Here is an 18,508-nt window from a genome sequence, read left to right on the forward strand (position 1 = left end):
CTCATCCATTCATTCACCGGAAGCATCATGCACCATATCGGGACCTGGGGGACGTGGAGAAGGACACAGCAGAGGCAGATAAAACAAAGTCTTTTGCTTCAAAACGTCTCTTCTCAAGTTCTAGTGACCAAGAAGTGAATAAAACTGTGGGTTGGAAATAATAAGTCAGTCGGAAGTGAAGGGATTTGAGAAACTGAAAAGCTTGCCAACACTGGGAGCGATGGAAATAAATAATAGAGGCCCACCTGCCATGTGTGATGAGAACTATTGCTGGTTAAATGAGGAGGTAACTTCCAGGGCCAACTGGAAGAATTTCCACCAGAAAAAAAAAAAAAAATTATAGCTTCAAGTTCATAGTTTGGAATATTCTATTACAGGCCTTGTGCAGTGAGTATAAAGTAAGGCAACTATTTTGTGGTTTCCACTGTGCTTTTCGTCTACACTTGATACCGTATGATTCATCTCAGGGTCTATCCAGGCCACAGAAATAGCAGAAAAGGAAAAACCAGTGGTGGCATCTCTCCCCACCACAGTGAAGTTAACAGAAAGCCCACTGGCCAAGTTTACCCAGAAAATGAGTATGTACAAGTTCATGGTAAAACAGCGGTGCTGCTAAGTCTTGAGTTCCTCTTCTGCCGCAAGTTCTGGAATTGCCCAGCTTTTGATTAACTGAGAGTTACCATCACTCGGGTCACATAATATTGTGATTCTGTATCACAAATACAGGGGTGATCTTCTGCTTACTTTATGGAACTGGTACAGAAAACCAAGTCGGATAATTCAAATACCAAGGTCACGTGTTTTTTGTTTTTTAAAACTTCAATATTCTAGTTTGACTTTAACCACTCAAACGGGGAAATTCAAAATTTTCTATCCATCTTTAAGTCTAGTGTAAAAACTTAAAAAGCCAAGATAAGAGAAACAGAACTTTATGGTGAATAAAGGCCTTGCTCAAGAGAGCAATTTCTAGTCAATACTTGCAATATTCAGTGATGTTTGTGGAAATTTAAGAATTTTATTTTTTTAAATGTTCAAAATTATCTTTTATGGGTCTCCCCAATATACAAATGGTCCATACTAAAATTATGAGGAATCAGAAAGTTGTTCCAGCCTTTCTTCTTTCTTTGTTGATTATATTTATTGTTATAAAGTGAAAAGACTATTTTAAAAAAATTGTGTATTTTATTTTTTTTTTTTAAGATTTTATTTATTTATTTGACAGACAGAGATCACAAGCAGGCAGACAGGCAGGCAGAGAGAGGGAGAGGAGGAAGCAGGCTCCCTGCAGAGCAGAAAGCCCGATGCGGGACTCGATCCCAGGACCCCGAGATCATGACCCGAATTGTGTATTTTAAATCAATCTATTAAATGATGCATTCTAAGAAAACTATCTACTTTGCATGAAGCACATTGTTTTTTCCCAAAGATGATACCGATATAATCATATACACATACATACGCATATATGTATTTATATATAATGTGTATATTATATATTAATATATTAATAAACTATATGAATAGTTTATTAATGTAACATATAGCAGAATAATTGAAAAAAATTGTTTCTAAACATATCTAATTGTGTATCATAAGCACATAATTCAACAGAAGTACAACTATTTAATGAAATCCTCCCTGTCCCTCCTCTATCCCGAAACAATGTCTCCTAGTTGAAGTCTCTATCTGTTCATTGCTTACCTGTCTCACTTCCAATCAAAGGCTGATTTGCAAAATGCTTGACAAAATCCTTCAAAGATGAGAATTCATTAAAGCCAAATTTAAATGAATATCCAGTATATTCAACATGAAAGTGTTTGACAGAGTCTTTGGCTCTGAAAGGGAAAAAGAAATGCTTAAGGTTATTTAAGGTTTTGAAGAAGAAGAGGAATATAAACTTAGTATATTAGCATCACCATTAAACCCTTCTAAAAACTGAGCCTTGCAACGCAGCTATTGAAACCACTGGCATGTTAAAGTACTAGTGCTTTTTTGGCAGAGCTCTTCTCAGTTTTTCACTGTAATAGAGACAAGAGGAGATTCTCCCTGTGCACTCTCTGATTTACCCAAAGTTATCCTTGACCAAAACCCCCTTCAGTATTTAAGACCAGCAGAGAATAGCGAATGATAGAAATGGCAGATCGCACCCTCCCCAAGTTCTCCTCTTTTTGGCTCTTCTCTCTTACTTGTTTGGGAGTCCATCTGAATTCTGTTTCTGTCACTTAATTTGCCCTTTTTTGCCATGCTGGTTCCACTGCCTACTGAATAAAATACCCAATTTCCTACAACGTCTTTTGCCACCTCACTTTTGGAATAAGGCAGAGCACTAAATAAATTATAAATTGTAAGTGTATATATAGTTATATATAAATATATAAATCACGTATTATTTATAATATAAATTACATATATAAAGCATATATAAATTCTATATTACACATAATATATATAAATTTTATATGTCTTACATAGAGATACATTATTTGACTCCCACTATTCTTCTCTTCTCTATGAATGACCTGTTCCAACTTTAGCACGCATCAGAAATCAGAATCACCAGGAGGGCTTGTTAAAACCCAGATTTCTGTGTCCTACCCCCTGGATTCCTGATTCAGTACTTCCAAGATGTGGAGCCCAGGAATTTGCACCCTTAACATGTTCTCAGTGATGCTGCTGGTCTGGGGACCACACCCTGAGAATGGCTGCTCTAAGCCAAGTGGACCTACAGTTCTCCTAGAAGTTTCTTCTGTTGTCCCTTAGCTCTTACAGCCCTCAGTCCGCTTCACCTGCAACAGCGTCCTCTTTGTTTCTGATCAAGCATCAGTTTAAATACCACCTACTCTGTCAGTCACTGCATGATCCTTCCATCTTAAGTTACTTGCTTTGCTCTCCTCAACCCTCCAAGCACAGATCTTGCTTTCTTTCCTGTGGGTTACTGCATTCTACCTTGTAGACAGCTACCTGTGCAGCGTCCCACTCCCCATGAGGCTGTACTTCCTCAGAGCGAAGTCTGAAGCTTCTCAACACTCACCACCGTGGTCGGCATAGAGCGGATGCTCTCAAACACGGATTATTAAGGGAGTGAACCTGGGAACGAGTCAAATCAGCCAGTCTTCTGAGCCAGTCTATGGTTCCTGTCACCTCTGCTGGTGGTTATTTCTTTTTCTGAAAGTATTTCCAAGTGTTTGTCTTGGAAATTGGTGAATTGAATTTTACATTTTTATACAGATGGGATATACATGTGCCTGTTTGTAAAAAGCTTCTGATCTAATTGCTCACATGAGACATCTACAGGTGAGAAGTTAACATTCTTTGATCGAATACTCCCGCAGGTTTGTTAAGTGATTTGGGGAAGAGCTATGCATTAAACGATTTGCAGCCTAACGACCTGATGAGATTTTCACCTGTAGCTGTCTATCAGAGAAAGTACAATTCTTACTTCTACCTGAGCAGAATTTCATGTCTGATGAATACTTTTCCCAAAAATGTTATTTAGAAAAATTCTAAGCAAAATATAGCAGAGTAACATGAAAAATGTTAATGAATGTGCGTGTGTGTGTGTGTGTGTGTGTGTTTTCTCCATGACCTCTTATTTATCCCATCTCCCTCCCACGATGTGGCAGGCAGCTAGCTATAGCGACTCTGATTCTCAGTCCCTGGACTACATAAACCTTTCCCATTTATTCAATAAAATGCTAGTATAGATGCTACTATGAAGGGATTTTGCAGATAATTCAGGCCCTGCATTAGCTGATCTGACAATAGGGAGACGGTGCGGGTGGGCCTGACCTAATCATGTGAGAGTCCTGGTAAAAGCAAAGAGTTCTTTCTGGCTGGTCACAGGAGAGGAGATCAGAGAGACTGTTCTAGAAGGAAGCAAACATCTGTGCTGTGAACTGCCTGTGGGGGCCACTTGGCAGGGAACTAACTATGTGTGGATTCCAGAGGCTGACCCTGGTCCCTGGTCAATAGCTGCATGGAAAAGATGGAGCTCAGTCCTACAGCAGTAAGGAAATGAAAAAAAAGGAATGAAGCAAAAAAGAAGAGATCGAGGGAAGAGGACTCTGAGTCCCTGCTGAACCACAACGTCAGCCGGCACCTTGGTTTCGGCCTGGCAGGAGCCACAGCAGAGAAACTGGAGAAACCACCTGGGCTTGCAACACACAGAGACTGTGAGATGATCAATGGAGTTGTTTAGAGCCACTGAGTCTGGGGTAATTCATTACGGGCACAGAAAATACGGAAGTCCAGAAGCACAAAGAGAAGACAAGAAAATTAATTCTTGGCTTTTGAGCTCATAGAAACCTGCCATCAATTATTTCAGGAAATACTTTTGAAGCCAGTCTTTGCCCCTATCAGAGGGAGAGGAGATTAAAAAAAAACAAAACAGAAAAACAAAAACAAACCCAAATGGTCTCTAATCTGGATCAAAAAGGATTCAGAGGTAAAGGAGTGTAGATGTAGATGTTGAGTGGGTGACAAGGAGGCCTAGACCATGTGGGGCAGAAAAAAATAGAGAAAACCTCATGTCAGATCAGCGTGAGGGGTGTTACCTCAAGGGACACTTTTTTTTTTTTTTTAAGATTTTATTCATTTATTTGACAGAGAGAGCACAAGCAGGGGGAGAGGTAGACAGAGGGAGAGGGAGAGGGAAAAGCAGCAGGCTCCCCAAGGAGCAGAGAGTCTGGCCTGGGACTCAATCCCAGGACCCCCAAGATCCTAACATGAGCTGAAGGCAGTCGATTAACGAACTGAGCCACTCAGGAGCCCCCCAAGGGATCTTTTCAGGAGCACATGGAGGTGCTATTAGAACAGCAAAAAAACAGTAACCGTTTGAGGTTGTCAATTTCATGGATCCTCACATCCCCAGTCTAAGCAGAAGACAACTCCCCATAAACCCAGAAAGCCTTGCTACACGCCCGCAGAGGCCAAGGTGACAGATGCTGACTAAAAACCAATGCCTCCTGATTACCACCGGGCGAGGTCAGCTTCCCTGATCAAGAGACCAGCTAGAAGGAAGCAGGGGAGGAGAGGGACCCTGGAAGGACTGGACCATTACAGGTTAGATCTGTGTAGGGACCAGATTAATTCCATTAACACTCAGAGGAAGTGGAGCTTGGAGAAAGGTCAATCCATTTATAGAAAGAAAAAAAAAAAACCTTAAAATTTGCCTGCCTGCTTGAATTTGTGATTATGAATGTTGCACAGTCACAAATTGTTCTGATTTTTTAGGGCTAGCAAGAACTATTAAGAGGACACCGGGCCAGGTTTCAGGAATTTGGATTCTGGTGCTGTTTCTATCATTGATTAATGGGGTGCAAAGGCAATTTAGCACTTTGGGTTTCAGTTTCTCCATCAGGTAAGTGAGACACTAAACAATTCATACAGTGTCTTTAGGGTCTCCCGTTTCCTTTCCTGCTGAGGGAAGGAGAAAGAACGGTTCTCACAGTCCACCATTCAGGCCTTGGAATCCTTAGAGCTGCAGGTCTCCCAGGATTCAAGAGAATTTTTTTCTGGCAATGTGAGAATGTTGTTACCTGGCAATGTGCGTGTGATGATAGAGTCAATGCCTGTGTAAGGAAGAGTTGGAACAATGTTGAATTCATAGAGTTCCTCAGCGTCCTACCTCACAGAGAGAGAGTACAGCCCCGTACTTTCATTGCTGTCCCTCAGAAGGTAGCTGCCGTCACATCCGTTTGAGAGGAGAAGGGCCTCGGCCGCATGGCGTGTGAGGTTGCCGTGATACCACCTAGGAAGGAGAGAACCACACTTTCACTTGGGCCTCACCACAGGCGACTCTTCCTTTACTGGGTTTTCCTCTCAGAGATGACCTCAGCCATGTTCTCCACCACAGGTAGCCCAGAGACCAAACATCAGGACAAGGAACTCTCTGGGCCGGGCTGAGGGGAGAGTAGAGAAAACTGGCGAAAATCAATGTTATGGGTTGAACTATGTCCTGATAATTCGTATGTTGAAGTCCTGAATCCCAGTACTTCAGCATGTGACCTTATTTGGAGATAGGGTCTTACCTTTAGCAAGATTTTTTTCAAAGTACAAGTCAAAAATAACCATTAAGAATAAGATTTGGCTAATTTTCTTTCTCTTGATCTCTCTTGCACAAGCTCTTTTGCAAGTATGGTCCTGCTTTTTGCAGTGTTGGCAAAGCTCTGAGCTACTATACTGAAGTCCACAGTCATCAGTGAGTTGAAGTTGAACACAAGGAACTCCAATGTTTTATACTGACTCGTAAACCCCATCAGATCGTGTTTCAAACTGACAAGTATCTGAGGAGTTAGAGAAGTCCCAGGGAGTTTCAAATCAATCTATATGTTTTTTTAAAAGTTTGTTTTAGAAAAGGTAACATAGATCCATGGTAGAAGAAAAAACCCCAAGTGGATCAAAAAGAAGACTTAGTAAAAACCCTGTTCTCACCCTGAATCCCCAGTTCCCCTGTTCTCTTTCCAGAGGACACCAATGTCAGCCATTTTCCCATGTTTCTCCCTCAGAGACAGCTATGCATCCGAAGGCATTCTAGTACAACCCCCCACCTCCTAACTCTGTGGAAGTAAGAGCATTCTAGGCACACTGATCTGCTCCTTTCCCCATAGATCTTACACGTTTTTTAAATGACTCGCTAGAGGCGGTCCAGCGTGGTGAGATGGGATTGTGGCCCCTAGAGTTGGTTCACTCGAATCCTATCTAGGTGATAGACACCCCCACCAGCTGCACAACCCTGGGCAAGTTACGTAACCAGTCAGAGCTTCAGCTTTCTCACTTCTAAAACAGGATTCACACTAGCCATATCCCATGGGCAGTTGTGAGTACCACTCACATTCACACACATGAAATGGCCGAAACAGGCCTGGCAAACATCAGAACTCAGGACACGGTAGTGGTTTCATGAAACCACTGAGACCCACAAAACCTAACTTGTGCTACATCATCAATGTAATTTTCTTGGGCCTCAAATATATTTTTTTTTTATTATTTTGAGTTTATTTTGGAAAATGGGAAGCTAGGTACAGGGGATAGTCACCCCTGCAAGGGACCCCCAGCTCAGGGCAGTGGAGAGGAAGGGGTCATAGGCAACTACACAAGTGATGTCAACTATGCCAGTGACTGAAGAGCTATTGAAGATGAATGGATAGTGTACAAGAACCTCAAGGAAGACAGGTCCCTGGAGGGCTCAGTCGGTTAAGTGTCTGCTTTGGCTCAGGTCACGATCCCAGGGTCCTGGGGATCCAGCCCTGCCTCAGGCTCCCTGCTCAGTGGGGCATCTACTTCTCCCTCTCCCTCTGCCCTCCCCACTTGTGCTCTCTCTCTCTCTTTCAAATAAATAAAATCTTTAACCAACAAACAAACAAAAAAAAAACCAAAACTTCAAGGAAGAGTCCTACTCTGAGGGTGAGGGCTTCTGCTGTCGTCTACTGGGACATCCCTCAGGCATGAAACTTTAGCCTGATAATAAACAGTCCATGTAAGACCATCTGTGGAAGGAAGTTTCTACATAGGTCTCCAAGCAATCGGTTTTCTAAATCTGCATTTCCCAATACATCTTTCCTCAGCATATTTCCTCTGTGGGGCACAGATGCCCCCATCCAGTATTAGAAATGTATTTGTGGGCTGGAAGCAATGGCAAAGAGAAACATTTCTATAGGATCACCCAGTTGTTTATGCACAAAGAAGCCCCCCCTTCCTTGAACTGATTCAGACAAGTTCAAATCTTCTCATACAAAATGCTTTCAAAGGACAGTTGGAATCTGGAACGAATACAATGTTGTATGTCAGTTATGCCTCGATAGAAAAAGGACAATTGTGGAATTAAAAGTGAAGCTATAAAAAATACTCCAGGTTTGGCTACTAATTCTTTTTGACAGGTGAAATCTCCACAAGGTCACAAGTCCTTAAATACATCATGCCAACAATTACTTTTTGGATGAACACTTTGGTGTAAGATTCTGTTTGAGCCAATAGGTTACTTCTTTGAAGTGATAAAACTTGATTAATGAAATTCTAAAACATAAAGGGCTTGGACATTTTTTTGGATTCTTTTCAGTGAGATCTGAAGTCTGTGTTGAAAACATTTACAGAATTCTTCTAGTAATTACAGCCGGATGGCAGTTTTTACAAAGAATTTTTTTATGCTCATCTTTCAAATCATAACAATATATCATAAACATGCAAGAAACACTGGAGCGTAAAGCAGGGAGAATCACACTGTCCTGAATGTGGAATATCTCAGCACGGGTTAGTTTCTGGGTGACAGCTTAGCTGAGTCACTATTGCCATCCCGTTGGGTTTTATCGAGTCCTGGGCCTGGGCTGACCTAAGACAGAGACTACCAGGCAGCCTCCCACATTTCAAGATGTCTCTGGGGCAATGGGATCCTCATTCCCCGAAGAGCTCTTCCACATCTGACCTTCCTCTTTTAGTTGAGCTTAGTATCCCTTTCCTAGAAATTCTGATGAATGTATCTTCTGGGAAAGTGACTCTAAATCCAAATAACATTACATGTCCTTTCTAGGTCTATGTCCACTTTTGGTAAGGATCATTCAAGACGGTGTCCACAAAGAGCCAAATGTTGAAAATAAAGCTGACAGTTTTCTCATAACAACCTTCTCTATCTTTTATCATTCCAATCTTGATTTATTAAGCTTCAAATCTGTGCCACACATTACACAAGGCATTATACGAGGCAGGTCAAAGGGAATAGAAATGGAAAAGCCCCGGTCTAGTCTCCACTAATTTAGTCAGGAGGATAAGCTAAGTACTTTGCAAACTACGTTCCAGAGAATGGTTCCAGGAAGAAAGATCAAGACCATTGTTTGAATGAGCCAATATCTGAATAGGCTGTGAAGGACACTAAGTTATTTTGTAAATTGTGTATTATTTTTTTCCAATTATAAATCATATGTAGTAAAAATTAAAATATGTACACATGGAAGAGAAAGTGGGAGTCTTTCACAAAGGAGCAAATATGAATTTCAAATAGTCTCAATACTAATTAGAGAACTATAAATTAAGACAACAACGTGGTATTTTCTTTACTCACCAGCATGGCTAAAATTGAAGAATTAGACAGTATTAGGTATTGAAGAATACAGGGCCGTGGGTATTACCACTCACTGCTGGTAGAAGGGTAAGGCTGGAGGGGAATCTAGCACAGGTGAGCTGAACAAGGGCATGTGACCAGGGATTCCTGTTCTAGAGTCAGCCTCTTGCAATACTCACACATAAGCGGAAGGAAATAGGAACTAAGGTGTTTATTGCAGACTTGTCAGTGAGAGTAAAAATTTGGAACCATCCTAAATATCTGCCAGCAGTAAAGTGATAAATAAAGTTGAGAGCTCCTAAAAGAAGATTATGTAAGAAGTTAACCAAGGGTGAAAAGGCATTGAGAGCATTTTGTTGATGAAGGCAAGGGGTCAGGGGCTATGAGCACTTTGTTCAAAGGGGGGCCAGGGGGTGGTGGGGTGCCCGGAATGCTTAACTTGCAACAAAGAACAATGCAGTCCTAAACACCTGACAATTGTTCTGCTCAGAAGCCAAGTGCACCCCCACTACGCATCACTGAGGATGTTTGTGTGCACGCACACATCAAAGCCGAGGGGTCCCAGAACATGTTACTAAGTTAGAGGACTAGTGACAGGTACGGGATGACACCTCTTAATTTAAAAAAAAAAAAACAAAACACAAAAGTTTCCTTTCCACCCAAACAATACCACACATACACACAATCATATACAGGTATGCAAAAGCATAAAATAGAAGTCTGAAAAAAATACACCACCAAACTCAAATCCTGGAAGGACCCCAGGTGAAGGGTGTTGTTAAGGAAGACTGTAGCTCCGTCACAGCTTCCTGATTTGGCTTGATCTAAAAAAATAATAATAAAACAGATTCATCCATCCACCGGGAAACTAGAACTGGAAATAAAGGGAAGCAGTTAAGGTCTTCTTTACTCCAACCTCCAGAGACAGCCCTGCTAATAATTTGTTTTATTCTTTCCTTTATTCCACTGCTGTTTGTTGAACACTGGAAGTGACCTAGCACTCAGGGGGAAGCGGGGGAGAGAGAGAAACTTTTTCCTCCATGTAAAGCACGGTGAGATTTGGAGTGACTGTTGTTCAGGGAAGGGAATGACAGGAGAGCAGGGCTGGAAACCAGAGAATGGTGTGTCTCGCATCAGAGCAGCACTCGGTGGCGGAAGCTACTCGGGGCGGGTGCAGCAGGCAGCCGTCAGGTGTGGTGACGAAGCTGGGAGGTTGGCCTAGTGACAGAGGGTGCTGGGGATTGATAGGTCCTTGGCTGATGCTACAGCGATTTTTACGGCTTCATATGCACCCTTCACACAGCTCCTTACATAAAGACCTAATTGCACAGAACTGTATTCCAACTAAATTCCTATCACTGGAACTGTTTAAAACATTTTTGTTGTTGTTGTTATTCTGATTATTAGGCCAAAGGGTCAGATTATAGACAGCTTGAAGCTTGTAAAATTTGCAATTCTCTTTAAAAAAACTGATATAAAATTACACAAAATTAAATAATTATGTAGAATGAGAAATCACACAAAAAAGACATTTAAAAAGCTAACAAACATCACAAAACCAAGAAAAACAACTTATTTTCATTAACTGCCTCACATACCCTTATACTTTTTTCCTCTATATTTTTGGTTGTATTACCTTTATTTCTTTACATGACAACAATTTTATAATATAGTTTTCCAGAGAGAGGCTAGAATAATAAGTCAGTCTCATATAGAATATTTTTTTAAATTATTCACAGCATAGAAAAATGATTTTCAGGCTTATGGGTAATCAAGTTTTTAAAATCATTGCCAATTCTGGGACCTCTAACACATTTCTCTCAAATATGAGTTCTAAGATTCCAGAGTGCTTTACATTTTCATGTATAGGAACTAATCTTAAATACTCTTTGAATGGATGACATTTATTAACTATATGACTAGGGTCTGTACCAGAGAGAGGCCCTGAAGCTGCGGCCTCATTGGCTTCCCAGTAAACTTATTTCTGGTGACTCTAAAAATTATATATGCTTCTAAGCTCTAAAAAATCAGACTATTAAAAATGTTTAGCTTAGGGGCATCTGGTGCTCAGTTGGTTAAGCACCTGCCTCTTGTTTTCTGTTCAGGTCATGACCTCAGGGTCATGAGATCAAGCTCCATGTTGGGCTCTGTGCTCAGTGGGGACACTGCTTAAGATTCTCTCTCTTTCTCTACCCTTCTTCCTCTGCCCCTCAACCTGACTCACCCCTGCACACACATCCTCTCTCTCTCTCAAATAAATAAATGGATCTCTAAAAAAATGTTTAGCTTAGGGAATAAAATCCATGTACAATCCCCTACCATCAGGTTGGTTTATAGGGTTTTTTTTTCAATTTTATTTATTTATTTGATAGGCAGAGATCACAAGTAAACAGAGAGGCAGGCAGAGGCAAAGAGAGAGAAGCAGGCTCCCCTCTGAGAAAGAAGCCCTATGCAGGACTCAGTCCCAGGACCCCAGGATCATGACCTGAGCCAAAAGCAGTCGCTTAACCGACTGAGCCACCCAGGCATCCCTACAGTTCTTTTTAAGAATTCTTTTGTACGGGGTGCCTGGGGGGCTCAGTGGGTTAAGCCGCTGCCTTCGGCTCAGGTCATGATCTCAGGGTCCTGGGATTGAGTCCCGCATCAGGCTTCTGCTTCAGGAAGCCTGCTTCCTCCTCTCTCTCTCTGCCTGCCTTTCTGCCTACTTGTGATCTCTCTGTCAAATAAATAAATAAAATCTTTAAAAAAAAAAAAAAAAGAATTCTTTTGTACGGTGGGTGAACAAAGCCTCAACCCTAACAAGACTCACATCCAACCTTTGCTACATATCATCAATGACAGGAACTCACTACTCTATAGGCAAGATCTTTCCATACTGCCATGGTTGATGGCCAGAATACTCTTGCCTATATTGAATTGCTGTTTCCTGCTGTCTAGCTTTCCACAGATGGTCCCAGAGCTACTTCTTGGGAGTTCTATACATGATACTTAAGCAAACAGTTGAAGCATTTGGATTGTACTCTTTTCTCTTTCCATCACCTTCAACTTCTCTTTTCATGACGGGCACCAAGGGACATTATCCCTTCTGAAACCTTCTAAATTTTTAAAATCTATGTTAAAGGTAAGCTCTGACTTGGAAAACTAAGCCTCAAAGAATCCCTCTTATTCTTCTGCTGGGTCTGTATTAAGGCAACCCCAGGATTGTGTTAGTTTCTTGACAATTGCATCATGCTGGGGATTTACACTGTACCTACTGTTGGTTGATTAAAACTCCCAAGTAAGTTATTTTCCTCTGCGGTTCTGTCAAGTCTTTCCCAACTGCATCAGGAGACCAATGTTTTTAGAATTAAGGGCAGTAAGAAACCTTTTTACAACTGGGAAATGCCAACTGAAAAGAAATGCGAAGAAGCAGAGAGCTTCTATCACAAATGTCCATGTAGCACGTCAGGTCAGGGAGAGTTCTGCTGAGGAGGGACCTTGCCTTTGCCTCCCGTCACCTCCTTAGCTTGTCTGTTTGCTCCAACTTCCTACTTGTTAGCTATGTGACCCCACACAAATAGCAACTTTAGTTTTCTCAGCAGTCAAGGTGACTAATAATAAGAAAACCCTTTTGTTTTCATGTATTGGAACACTGTCTTCTTTTACAAACTTATTATTATTATTATTATTTTAGATTTTATTTCTTTGTTTGAGATAGAGATGGAGAGCGTGCAAGCAGGGGAAGGGGCTGAGGGAGAGGGAGAAGCAGGCTCCCCGCTGAGCAGAGAGCCTGACACTGGTGGGGCTGGGCCTGGGTCCCAGGACCCTGGGATCATAATCGAAGCAGCAGACAGACACTTAACTGACTGAGACACCCAGGCACCCTTTAGCAAACATTTTTTTTTTTTTTTATGATTCTTTAACTTTTGCAGAGGAGAACATGCTACTTATGTTTTATATTTAGCAAATCTTGTATCTTATGCTAGATAAAATACGGAAGGCATTGTGCTAGATATGGGAATAGTGTGGAATAAGGTTCATCTTCCTGAAACAAAAAATTTTAAAAAAATTCTTTTGGTCTCATTTTTTCTGAAGAAGTAGAAAAGAGCAAGAAACTACTATTTATAACATACATTCAAGCAATGTTGTATTCTTCTTTTTCCCCAAGGCCCACACACATTGCTATAAATATGTCTCAAGGTTAATGGAGGTAACAGAGCAGAGACTCATCAAGCTTAAAAAGAATATTTGCACTGGGTATGAGATTACCAAAACCAACAGCTGACCTTGAAGGAAACAGTGGTATTTATCCCTTCCATGATATAGTAACAAATTAGGAAACACCCACCCACTAAAGAATTTTCATCATTGCCTCCCAGTTAGGTACAGGAAGTGAGCTCAACCACAGAGAAAGGCAGCCCAGTTAGATCCAGCAGGCTGGTCCTCAAGTAAGCCCCTTCTCCCATTCCAAGACAGTGGCCCTTGGTGCTAGAACCTTTTGGGAAATTGCCCTGGCATTCTGGAGCCTTCACAGTTTTTACCCTATTGGGTTTTATTGTCTTAACTTAATCCACTGATATAAACTGATATTTCATTTTGCTATATCCTTTAAAGGAGAGGCTTTCAAACTTCTTTAATCAGCCCACAGTATAAAATGCATTTGTATCTCTCTCTCTCTCTCCACACACCACACACACACACACACACACACACACCAGAGTATTATAAAAAACAACACTGCTCTTCCATAGGATACCTACTATTTACTATTTTCTTTTCTCCACTTATTTTTGACAAACATTGATTGTAACCCACTAAACTGATTTTATGGACACGAATGAGTTGCACCTGGTGTTTGAAAAACAATGCAAGGCCTTTCTACTCAGTGCCTGGCAATCTTGATAGAAATGGACATTCTCAGACCCCTACGCTTGTTGAGCTATAATTTATATTCATCAAGAGTCCCATATGATTGTTAATGCAGTTTAGAGTTTGAAAAGTACAGAGCTCAAGGACTCTTGGTCCTAAAAACTTTAATTTGTTTCAGTAGGTTTGATAGCTTGAGTTCACAGTGTGTCTCATCTAAAGAAGAGTACACAGAGGGTAAAGAAAGTACTAAGTGGCTTTAAAGTACCAACGGAGAGGAAAAGAGAAGGATTTGCAAGCTAACATAGGCAGAAATTTCCCAAATAGCTGCAATCATAGTGATACAGATAGTAAATGGTATAGGAGGGGAAGCTCACAAGGGCTGGCATATCAGGGAAAGCTTCATGGAGGACGACGATAATGAACTGGAAATTCAAGACTAAATATAGGCTTCATTAAGTAGTGAGAGAAAAGAGCATTTCAATGACAGAAATGGCATAAGCAAAGGCACTGTGGTTAACACATGCCTGACATATATAGGAAACGGAATGCCTAGTTGAAACAGAGGCTTTAAATTGAGGAGTAACTCAAAAGAACTCTGGAAGAACAAGTGGGCACAGGAGTGGTCTTGCATGTTAAAACATGAGCCACACACCCATTTAGATTATATATTCCTTGGTGAGAAAATTTCTTAGTAACCCATATCGACAGATTATTCATATAATGAATGACTTGTTCTTCCCCTTCCTGGCAAAGAAAAGTGACACAGAACCTACATTTGGTCCCATCAGAGTTATAAGAGAAAACATATAATGCAACCTAAAGCAAGAATAGAGACTCCTGATTGTGTGACAGCAGCTAAGTCCTTGGAGTTGAACAGCCAATAAAAACCCTCTTTACAGAATTTTCTTTTTTTCTTCATTTTCAAGCTTATCCTCACTTTTGAATGACACGGACACATTCTCTGTACTCTCTAGACCAAAGACAGCAAATGTGTAACAGAGGATGCCATGCCTTTTTTAAAGGTCATGGATAGCCTAGATGTCCATCAACAGATGAATGGATAAAGAAGATGCAGTGTGTACACACACACACACACACACACACAAACACAAAATGGAAAATTATGCAGTCATCAAAAACCCCTGAAATCTTGCCATTTGCATCTACGTGGATGGAAACTAGAGGGTATTATGCTAAGCGAAATAAGTTAATCAGAGAAAGGCAATTATCCTATGATCTCACTTATATGTGGAATTTGAGAGGCAGGGTGGAGTGTCGTGGGGGGAGGGAAAAAATGAAACAAGATGGGACTAGAAAGGCAGACAAACCATATGAGACTCTTAGGAAACAAAATGAGGGTTGCTGGGGGAGGGGCTGGGATAGGGTGACTGAGTCATGGATACTGGGGAGAGTATGTGCTATAGTAATTGCTGTGAACTGTGTCAGACTGATGATTCACAGACCTGTACCCTGGGACAAATAATACATTTTATGTTAATTAAAAATAAAAATATGGGATTGGGAGGGAGACAAACCATAAGTGACTCTTAATCTCACAAAACAAACTGAGGGTTGCTGGGGGGAAGGGGTTGAGAGAGGAGGGTGGGGTTAGGACATTGGGGAGGGTATGTGCTACGGTGAGTGGTGTGAAGTGTGTAAACCTGGTGATTCACAGACCTGTACCCCTGGGGATAAAAATACTTTATATGTTTATTTTTTAAAAAAATAAATAAATAAATTGAAAATAAAAATAAAAAATAAAAAAAATAAAAATAAAGGGCGCCTGGGTGGTTCAGTGGGTTAAAGCCTCTGCCTTCGGCTCAGGTCATGATCCCAGGATCCTGGGATCAAGCCTCGAATCAGGTTCTCTGCTCTGCAGGGAGCCTGCTTCCTCCTCTCTCTCTGCCTGCCTCTCTGCCTGCTTGTGATCTGTCTGTCAAATAAATAAATAAAATCTTAAAAAAATAATAAAAATAAATAAAAAGTAAAAAATAAATAAAGGCCTTGGAAAATGGCACCAACTGATCTGTTTTCTTTCTTGCTAAGGTTATGTACTTGGGCCTCAGAATCCCTCCAAACACAATGGGGATAGAACACAGGATGAAACCATAGGGCGGTGCAACTCCAAGCCATCTTAACCTGGGTTCACCTGTCCTTAACACTTGAGTCGTTCAGCAGGACTGCTTGGCTGCTGATTTCCCTCAGGCTCATCTGGTCATATGGTTGGTGCTAAATACTGTGATGTTTTGTGAAAAGTAAAGCTCTTGGCCCTCTATGCCATCAGAAATTGTGGGTTACAGATAAGGAAAAATCTTGCCAACTCAAGAGCTATCAGTGCCACAATTTATGTTATACTAAGGTCACGACAATGTCTAGGATAAAACAGTGCTGTCCATATAAATACATGAAGCCCCCTATTCACAAAGGTGAGCGTATTGTTCCACTGGCCCTGTCCCAGTGGAGAGAGCCAAACGGGCTTTGCAAAGTTTTTAAACATTTGAACGAGGCCTAAGAGAGGTGTTAAGTGTGATGTTGAGGTTAGATCAGCTCCCCACAGTCCTTCCAGTAAGGAGGTTTCTGTCATGGAACCTGCTGGTCTGTGGCTCTTCATATTGCCATTCTGAATGCCCACATTTCCATGTGCTAATCGCGGACCTAAACGGTGAGGCCAGCTGCCCTGGGAAATTGGGAAACATACTTGAGTGATGACAGGGGCAGGGTGCTGGCTATCTGGTCAAACGAGGAACTGAGGGTGGGCCCCAAGGTTTGTCGGTTTTTTTTCTGGGTGGGAGTCAAGGCTCAGCTAAAGGCAAACAGGGCGGAAAAGAAGCAGAGAATCTTGTGGGGGTCGGAGGTCAGGGCAAACCTGTTCCTGAAGGAGTCCGAGGAATGAGGCCAGCGATTCCGAGAGAGGGAAGACACACAGAGACAGAGGCAGAGACTCTGATATTCAGAGACACAGACTGGCACAGAGAATCAGAGACACAAAAGGGAAGAGCCGTGGACAGAGAGACAGAAAGACTCTGAGCCAGCTAGAAAAGCACAGTGGCTCACACAGATAGCAGAAGCAGATGGGGCAGTTGCTGAGGGCACATGAAACAGAGGGACCCAGAGTATTCAGAAGACTGAGGCAGAGAAACCAGAGAGAGAGGAGGACACAGACACACAGAGACCCGCAGAGCCTGCCTGGTAGGTGGGTCGACACACCAGGGAAGACAAGGACTTGCGGAGACCAGAAGGGCTGTGCCATGGCCTGGGGAGCAGGGGACCACCTGCGTCTCATTCCAGCACAGATCCTTGCATACAGTCCTCAGGTCAGCCACCACAGGGCAGGAATGGTCGCAAGACTACAAGAGTGTTATTGGTCTCCTAGGGGTTGGAGCTTAGCGACTGTTGGATTTGGACGAAGAGCCAAAGCTCAGAAACTATCTCATGGATAAGCACTTGCAGAGGCCTGGAACAGCTGGGCAGAGACCCACACCAGAGGTTTTCTCGGGAGGGCTCATCCCCAAGTGGAACCGCGCTGGCCTCCTCCACATTCGTTCTCATTACTCGGGTCATCTGTACGGCATAAAATGCTGCTTCCAGGTCATGTCCTTGCTGCGGGCCGGCTGCCATTGCGGTCTGCTACCAGAGACAGAGAGGTCCACCTTCAGCAAGCTACAGCTATGGGAAAGAGTCCCAGACTTTACGGGATGAAAAATATACAGACAGACCCTTGTTTTCTGAGTTCTCTCTTCTAGGTTGCATGGTTCAGATGAGGCATCTCAGCAACGTCGGTTTGTCCCACCAGAAAAAACTTTTGGGTATAAGGGGACAAAGCGAGTCTGAGGGTAATACTTACACATTGTCAGAGTTGGTGGGGTAGAGGGCTGAAGTCAAGGACCTTAAATTCTGGTCTTGCCTTTGACTCAACTTGGGGCAATTCAAACCTTTGGACACATCTGCTCTTTGCTGAGTGGTGGTCTGGAGTGGGACAGTCAGAGATGAAGAAGCTACAGTCTTGCTCCTAAGGAGCTTGCCATGGAAAGGAGTTGACTGTGCTCAGCCTAGAGCCAGGGGACAAACCTCTTGCTGCTTTAGGACTGACATTTGCAAAATGATTCTTATTATCTGGAGAATCAAACCCAAAACGTAGACTGTACTGGCAGTGAGTCAGAACCTTACAAGCCGTAAGATGAACCCCAGACAACTTTAGAAGTGTACCGTGGTCAAGTAAACAAAGAATGAATTAAAAGACGCTGATAGCATTAAGATTTTTAAAATTCCTTTGATGTTATTTTGAAGAACCATATGAAAGCAGAACTCATTCTTATTTGGATGTGAATCGTTTATTGTGTTTCCCGAAGTGGACTGACTGGTTTCCACCTCTGTTCCTTTCTTGCTCTCCCAGGTCGTCACTCTAGTTCCTTATTCCCCAATCTGTAAAGTCCCTGACTAATTAGCTTTCTTGGCTCTGGTCCCATTGTTACTTATTGTGCTCAGCTACCAGATTCATCTACCAGATTAATCTCAAAACAAAACATGATGGCCATTTAATCCCACATTCCTATAAGCATTCAGTAAGTCCATGTTGTCAAAGGGAGTTTGACCAAAGTCCAAACTCCT

At 42.0% G+C, this 18,508-nt stretch overlaps 1 protein-coding gene across 1 annotated transcript in view; it reads right to left on the minus strand.

Annotated features, from left to right (window-relative positions):
* Positions 1 to 18,508, minus strand: part of DAPP1 (dual adaptor of phosphotyrosine and 3-phosphoinositides 1) — a 49,328-nt gene that overhangs the window by 22,059 nt on the left and 8,761 nt on the right. Inside the window, exons 2-3 of the mRNA XM_044224418.1 lie at positions 5,627 to 5,749; positions 1,702 to 1,835 (exon numbers count right to left, since the gene is read on the minus strand). Of these exons, the coding sequence (XP_044080353.1) occupies positions 1,702 to 1,835; positions 5,627 to 5,749 (257 nt within the window). The remainder of the gene's footprint in view (positions 1 to 1,701; positions 1,836 to 5,626; positions 5,750 to 18,508) is intronic.

Source organism: Neovison vison, chromosome 11, assembly GCF_020171115.1.
Source record: "Neovison vison isolate M4711 chromosome 11, ASM_NN_V1, whole genome shotgun sequence".
NCBI classification, from domain to species: domain Eukaryota; kingdom Metazoa; phylum Chordata; class Mammalia; order Carnivora; family Mustelidae; genus Neogale; species Neogale vison.